The 7,575-nt window shown below is 53.5% G+C and overlaps 1 protein-coding gene across 1 annotated transcript in view; it reads left to right on the top strand.

The window, feature by feature from the left end:
* LOC123363304 (zinc finger protein 777-like) overlaps positions 1-6,751 on the top strand; it is a 41,412-nt gene extending 34,661 nt beyond the window's left edge. The window contains exons 8-12 of the mRNA XM_045004165.1: positions 689-815; positions 1,769-1,882; positions 2,924-3,034; positions 3,523-5,350; positions 5,386-6,751. Of these exons, the coding sequence (XP_044860100.1) occupies positions 689-815; positions 1,769-1,882; positions 2,924-3,034; positions 3,523-4,475 (1,305 nt within the window). The 3' untranslated portion in view covers positions 4,476-5,350; positions 5,386-6,751. The remainder of the gene's footprint in view (positions 1-688; positions 816-1,768; positions 1,883-2,923; positions 3,035-3,522; positions 5,351-5,385) is intronic.
* The last annotated feature ends 824 nt before the right edge of the window (positions 6,752-7,575 follow it).

Genomic DNA, 7,575 nt, shown 5'->3' on the forward strand with positions numbered 1-7,575 from the left:
CTGTGGAGCTAAGAGGAGTAAGAAGGGCTTTTACACGTTTATCCGCGGAGAAAGAAATTGATAAATGATCAGGAGTCTAAAATGGCAGAAATGCTGAATTGCTCTTTTAAATTTGTCTTTAATGAGAAAAATAAAACCAGGTGTTTGAGCAGTGAAGAGGCAAGGAAGGCCTTGATGGTGTAGCTGCTGGTTTATATAAAACACATTTCAGGTAAGGAGGCTATATTATATGTCTGAGCAGGTCAGGGCAACGTGAATCCGAGGGGCCACGAGGAACAGAAGCGATAAGCACTGAAGGTTAACAAAGGACATATTTTACCACATAGAGTTGCTTTTTTTTGGCTTGAATCGCAAGCGTCTCATCTGCTTTAGCACACCAGCTCAGGGTGTGTGGCCCCACTGAAGTCACATGAGTAAAGACTTCCTGCGTGATTGAGGGTTTGGAGGACAGGGCCCCTTATGCACTGTCTGAACACAAGTAAAGCATTTAATTTAGTGTCTTGTATTCATACTACAAGCATTAATCTAGATTGGCTGGATATTGGCATTGTTACCTGGATAGAAAACTGAGGGAAGGCCCATAAACAAAGGGCAAACCCTAAGTTAAGTGGATATTGTCATGTTAACATCGGGTTTTGTTTTTAATTCTTCACCTATATTACAAACGGTTTAACTCTTGTGATTTCAGGTGCCAGTGACGTTCGATGATGTTTCCGTCTATTTCTCTGAGCAGGAGTGGGGGAAATTGGACGATTGGCAGAAAGACCTTTACAAGAACGTGATGAAAGGCAACTATGAATCATTGATCTCACTGGGTAAGGATCAGTTTTCTTTCACTCATCTGTTAGAATGTCAGTGATCTCTGAAGTAAACCCTAGAGATGATCCTTCTAGGACTTGCGGTGCTGTTGGTAGTGCTATATCCATTCTGCAGATAAAGGCCTTCAGTCCACAGCTGCAACAGGCACCTTTCACCCGCAATGATAATTCCAGCGGAGCTGCCCTTATAGCCTTCAGTTTGTGCTTCACTCGTTCCTTCCATTCAGCAGAGGAGAGATCTGCAGCGATTGCTCTGTCTGCAGCTTTCCAGCTCTGAATAGCAGTTCCCTCTCATTGTACGTGTTCAGCCTACACACCCTGGTGCTGATACAGTGTGAATATCCCAGGCCTGCTCTGTGCACTGTGAATGTGCCCTGACATTACTGCCATTGGCTGGACTAGGCGAAGGGCTGTGACTCGTGGGGCTGGTGCTCTTGCCAAGGGTGGTGAGTGAAGACTCGGGTGCTCGCCGTCATTACTTTGCTGTGCTGGGTGTTCTCTCTCTCCCTTAGCGTTTGAATTGTAGACCCAGCCTTTAAAATGTCTCCCAGTTTCTGGTATCACCAACCTCAAGAGCTAAAAGCTCAGGAGAAGGAAGGATGCAATGGTCAGGAAACCGATACACAGCACATCTTATAGCTTTATTCTGTTGTGCCTTTGGATGTTTGAATTCGGGAGCATGGGGAGGGGGAAGCAACCCACCAGTGCCTCCCTCCTAGCAGCCAGCTCTCTCAGGGCTTGTGGAAGGGCACTGCAGCTTGAAATAGGCACTCAGAAAACTGGGGGTCTGGGCTTCTCAGCATGCTGCCTGCCTGCAGGAATGGAGGGCTCCTCCCTGCACCTGAACTGGGAGAGCAGATTGGTTTAAAATCACCCTTGCTTGTCTGTAAATAATACTCAGTGCCTATGACTAACCCTCCCCACCCCTTTGTGTCCTCTCACATGAACAGACTACGCCATCTCCAAACCTGACCTTCTGTCCAGGATTGAACGGGGGGAGGAACCGTGTAGGGTGGCTCAGGAGGACTCTGAGGAGAGCGTGATCCCGAAGGAGCCTAGCACAGGTGAGTTACGTGGAGTGTCATAAGGTGCTTTGCTGGCAGATGTACAAGAGGAAGGATGGCTCAGGGCACTAGCCTGTGACATGGGAGACCCTGGTTCAATTCCTTCTCTGTCCCAGACTTTCTTTGCACCCTCGTTGTCTATATGCTCTATCTGCAAAATGCACTTCCCTACCTCACAGAGGGGGTTCTGAGGATAAATACTTGGGGTGAGGGCTCTCAGATTATAGTAATGGAGGCTTTTGTAAGCAGGATAGGTAGGTAAAATAGTGCCGCGCAGAGTTGGATGCACAGCTAGAGAAGGAGGGGCACTGCAAGCACAGCAGCTCCCTCCAGCTGTGGAGTGGGAGGTGGTTCTTTACTCATCGAGTACGCCGGATGGCTCAGAGAGAGCGACGAGTTGGCTGGTTTGGAAGCAGTTTGCTCCAACTTCAGCCAGCCAGGATGGAGAGAGCCTTGGAGGGGTTCGGGGACGGAAAAGAAGCCAGGAAAGCTTATGTGCCTTGTCTGGCGCAGAACAGGCTGAACTCCCTGGAGCTGAGGGCCAGGAATTAGGAAATGCGACACAGAAGGGTTTGTACTAGGTGTGTGATTATGGTAGGACCCGTATTTCAGCAGAGACAGAGGAAGGTAAGGACTGAGCCTCCAGCTGCTGCTTTTCATACTCCCTGTGCCCACTGGCCAAGATTTCCCAAAGGGACTAGTGACCCCGAGTGCCATAACGTTCGGGCGCAAGTGCAAAGAGCCGTGAAATCCAGCCTGGGTCCCCACCATACACACCAAACTTCTCTATTGACCTAAAAAGCAGGAACCAACACGAGCTGCATCTTCACTGCCTTATTTTGTGCAACCCTCTCGCTTGCTCTCATCTCTCCCTGCATCGTGTTGTACCTAGCCCAGACTGTAGGCACCTTTCGGCACGGGTTGCGTCTCTGTTCTCTCTGTATAGCACCTGGGTGCTCTGTGTAAACGTTAGCTAATAGAAACATGTGACTGGGTGGATGTTAGCTAATCACAATGTAATTTCTCTCCCCTTGCAAACAGAATTGCTGAGCCTTACTCATGACACTGTATCGTGGGTAAAACAGGAAGACCTGTACATCAGGGATCAGTGGGACTCAGAGGAGAGAGAGATCTCTACAGAGCCCAGCACAGGTGAGCGAGTGATTAGAATGACTCAAACAGTGAGTGCAACAGGAATCTGTCAGCCAAGAGAGACCGTTGTCAGCTCTTAGCGTTCTGTCTTGGCAGATGGTCCTCTCTCTCAAACTGCATTTCTCAGATCGCTTTCGCAGGGCTCAGACGCAGCTTCCCACCAGGCCGGATTTCCATTCACCCATCTCTTTTTGGGCTCTTTGGAAGGTGGGTTGGAATGGAATTGGTTCTTCTCCTTTTTATGCCAAAGGAATGTTCTCCTCTAAGTCTCTTAGGCTCCTTGGCTGGCACTGAGGTACTGTGATTGCGCCCTAAGTCCCTGCTCGCTGTCTCCCTGCGTAGGGGTATTAGAGCGGGGCAGTAAGTTGCTGACAGTTTTCTCAGGCAGATGGTACCTGGAAGCAGAAAGATGGCAGGGTGCTGAGAGGCAGGTGGTGGATGGACAAGGGGCAGAAAACTATAACTCTTGGTTTCTCCTCTGAGTCCAGCAGATGACGAGGTTGTAGTCAAAGCTGAGGAGGGAATCCCGGTGAGCCTGGAGCTGTACAGCACGTTGCCTGAACGACCAGAAGAGACTGTTTTCCAGTACCCTGAGCAGGATCCGATCTGTGACGATCAGGGCAACGTCAGCATCCAGGGAGAATACCCTGATGGGAACAGTCTGGGGGACTCGGCTGCAGGCGCGAGAGACTTCAGTAACTTCACCACAATCATTGTCCAAGAGGAGAGCCTCCCAGGAGAGGCACCGTACGTCTGTTCTGAATGTGGGAAAAGCTTCCTCTACGAGCAGCAGTGCGTACTGCACCAGAGGATCCATGGCGAAGCCCACACGCCTCCTGAGCACAGAGAGAACTTCAAGCAAAACCACTGTCTCAAATCCTGCCCACAGATCCAGCCAGGGGAGAGAGTCTATAACTGCCCTGAGTGTGAGCGGAGCTTCCCTCACAAGTCGAGCCTCAGCAAACACCAGCTCTCCCACACGGGGGACCGGCCATACACCTGTGCTGAGTGCAAGAAGAGCTTCCAGCTGAAGATTAACCTCATGATACACCAGAGGAGTCACGCAGGGAAGAGCAGGGGCTTGTATATCTGCAACGAATGTGGGAGGGGCTTTAACCACCATTCGAACTTCATTAGGCACCAGATGATCCACACTGGGGAGAGACCCTATGGCTGCACCGAGTGCGGGAAAACCTTCATGCGGAAGGAGCATCTCCTGACCCACCGGCGCCTGCACACGGGAGAACGGCCCTACCAGTGCACCGAGTGCCGGAAGAGCTTCACCCGCAAACAGCATCTGGTGGGACACCAACGCATCCACACAGGGGAGAAACTCTGGGGGACGCTGGCAGCACAGAGACGCTTGCACGACCTGCCAGGCAAAGCGCACAGGGGAGAGCCTGTGTCGCTGCACTTGATGCACAAGGAGTTCCCCCCGTAGATGCTGTGTTAAATGGGAACTCTGGCTGGGGACAATGATCATGATGGCATCTGAGCAAGGGAGTGAGACCAACTCTCTGGGTGTTGAACAGGGAACTAAATGTCAGCGGGATGATCTGTGGAGAGGTCTAGGCTGCTGCTTTGTTAACAGTTGAGTCCATTCCCACTATGGCAAAGAACAGCTAGGCAGCCTCAGTGCTCCGTGGGAAGCTTGTCGTTCTTTTCCTGTGTTTCACTCTTGCTAATTCATTACACTAAAGGTAGTTGCATCTTTCTTAAACCAACGAGAGCTACTTTTCAGTGTTCATAGGTGTTTGACCTGTCAATCAGGATTCCCAGCTTGTGGTATGGAGGTAAGGTGCCCTTTGGAAAGGGGAAATCATCTCTGTCAGTTAATGGAACACGTTCACTTTCTTTTACAATTTTTAATCATTGTCACTGGCTCATGTTCAGTGTTCTTGATGGCAGCAGACGTCTTTCCCTTGGGGCTGTCTCAGGCACCATTCAAATGATGGATTCCGTGCTTGAGACATCACAGGGCTGCTGTTAACCTGTGAGCATCGTGAAATCTGGATAAATGTCCAGGAGCCCACTGAAGTAACAGACTGCTTGGGGGACATTTTCAGCAGTGCCTGAGTGAGTCAGTCCCATTAACTGTCCAGGAGGGGGTCGAACGGGGACTCTTTCACATGGGCCCATCCCCCAAGGGAAGTAGCTGGTTAATATTTACATTCCTCTGTTCCAGTAGTTCTAAACCTGTGGCCTGCATGCGGCCCAGTTAGCACACAGCTAAAGACTTCTGGGCTGCATGGTGGGGGCCAGGCTGACGGATGTGGTGGGGGGCCAGGGCTGCTGCCCGGACCCACACAGCAGGGGGTCTGAGGTCCAGGGCTACCGCCTGGCCCCAAAAGGTCTGGGGTCCAGGGTTGGGGCACTTGTCTGGCCCCGCGGGGTTGGGGTCTGGCCTGCCACCCAGCTGCCCTGCCATCGGGCCTCATGCGGCTGGGTCCAGGGTCGGGTCTCCTGCCCAACCACACACAGTGGGGTCCAGGGTCCCCGCTGCCTGGTCCCCCGCCCGGGACTCTGCTCCTGGCCCCACTCTGTCGAGGGGTCTCTGAGTGGGAGGTGCTGGAGTTAGGGGGTGGGTGGAGGTGGGCGCGCGCTCTGGTTCTCAACCTGTGGCCCAGGTAACACATTGTGGGCTGCATTTATGGCCTACAGTGATCAATAGGTTGAGAACCACTGCTCTGTTCGTATCCATGTGAGTAGAGCTGTTGCCCTGAGAGTCATTCATGTGTGCGTTCTCTCAAATCGTCTTTTCAAAATGCACAATAATAAAATGTACAATGAACAGCAAAACAAAGATACCATCAGAAACAGACCATCTGCCACATGCAGCTCAGCCTGGCGTGCAGCATCAGTACCTTTCATTGCACTTATCTGTCCGGTCTGAAATACCATGAGACGGGGGAGTGATTTAAAAAGAATTCTTACTTGACGTGTTTGTGATAATTACAAAAAAAAGCTTATTGGAAAAAATTGTCAGATGATTAAGATCCTCAGAGGCACCCTCCGTATCTATCTGATTGTGAATTCCATCCCAACCCTAATGGAACAGTTTCTGGCCCCACTGATTTCCGGGGGACTGAGCATAGGATAAGTGCTCACCAGTGAGAGAAAGGGGTTGAAAATCTAGTCCAGAGGGTTTGGGCCCAGCCTGCACAAGCTGGGAGGGAACGGTGGTGCTGAGAACAGCTTGTTGTACATGTAGAGATCTTTGAGACTCACCTACGCCATGTTGTTCACACAGATGTAGAACCAGAAGCTGGTTTCCCTGAGCAGCATCCTGGCCCAAGGGTCCTTTACTGTTAAATTATAACATTGATACCGTGGTAGTACCTCAAGGCCGCAACCAAGTCAGGGCCCCATTGTGCTGTTCACTGTATAGATGTAATGCAGGACAGTCCCTGCCCCAAAGAGCCTACAGTTTGCAAGACAAGATGCAACAGCTAGATGGGGCGGCAGATCTTACTACAGGGGTGTGCCCCTGGGCCACGTGTTCAAAGTTTCTGCTGCAGCCCTCAGGATTACCAGCCTGACCGGGTTAAGGGGGGTGAGGTAGAAGGGAGCCAGGCTTGTTGCTGGGCGGATGAGAGGAGATGGGAGAAGGCTGCAAGGTGCTCACCTGTCCCAGGGAGTTGGAGCCTTGTGATTGGGTGAACCCTGGGGGATGGAGGGCTGCCTAAGCCAATTGGAGTGGGGAGGAGGGGAGGCCAGCTCTGCCAGAGGGGAGCATGAGCCCCCCCCCAGCAAGAGGGGAAGACAGTGGCAGCCAATCCCCCCCCCCGGAGCACTCACCCCCTCCCCTGCCTGAGGGGAGCACGTGCCACCCCCCCTCCCCTGCCTGAGGGGAGCACGTGCCACCCCCCCATTATGTCTCCCCTGCCTGAGGGGAGCACGTGCCACCCCCCCTCCCCTGCCTGAGGGGAGCACGTGCCACCCCCTCCACTGCCTGAGGGGAGCACGTGCCACCCCCCATTATGTCTCCCTTGCCTGAGGGGAGCTTGGGCCGACCCCGACGATCCCCCTGCCCGAGGGGAGTGCTTGTGGGGAGCAGGAGCCATCCCCAGACTCTCCCTGCCTGAGATGGGCATGGGCGGTTCCCCCCGACTGCCTCCCCCCCATGCTGGAGAAGAAGGCAGGTGACCCCCCCCTGCAGCCTGCCTTCCCCCCCTGCCATGCTGGAGCAGGATGCAGGCAGCCCCCCTCTCCCGCAATTGCCTCCCCGCCCCCGTCCGAGGGAAGTGTGGGTGATTCCCCCTCCCCCAACAGCCTTCCCCTCCCGTCTGCGGAAGGGGGTGGGGATGCCCCTACTGCTGTGTGCCGTGGCGGGGGGGGACACAGGCGATGCCCTGCCTGCCTGCCCCTCTGCCCGGCGGAGAAGCACGGGTGACCCCCCAGTACCGCTCCCCTGCCTGAGGGGGAGTAGACGGACCCCCCTTGTCTGTTTTGCCCTGACAGGGGTTTGCTGAGCTGCCCCGGGAGAGACCCCCCTGCGCCCGCGGGAGTCAGGCCCTTTGCTGCCGCAGAGAGCGGAGCGC

Source organism: Mauremys mutica, chromosome 2 (genome assembly GCF_020497125.1).
Source record: "Mauremys mutica isolate MM-2020 ecotype Southern chromosome 2, ASM2049712v1, whole genome shotgun sequence".
Taxonomy (NCBI): domain Eukaryota; kingdom Metazoa; phylum Chordata; order Testudines; family Geoemydidae; genus Mauremys; species Mauremys mutica.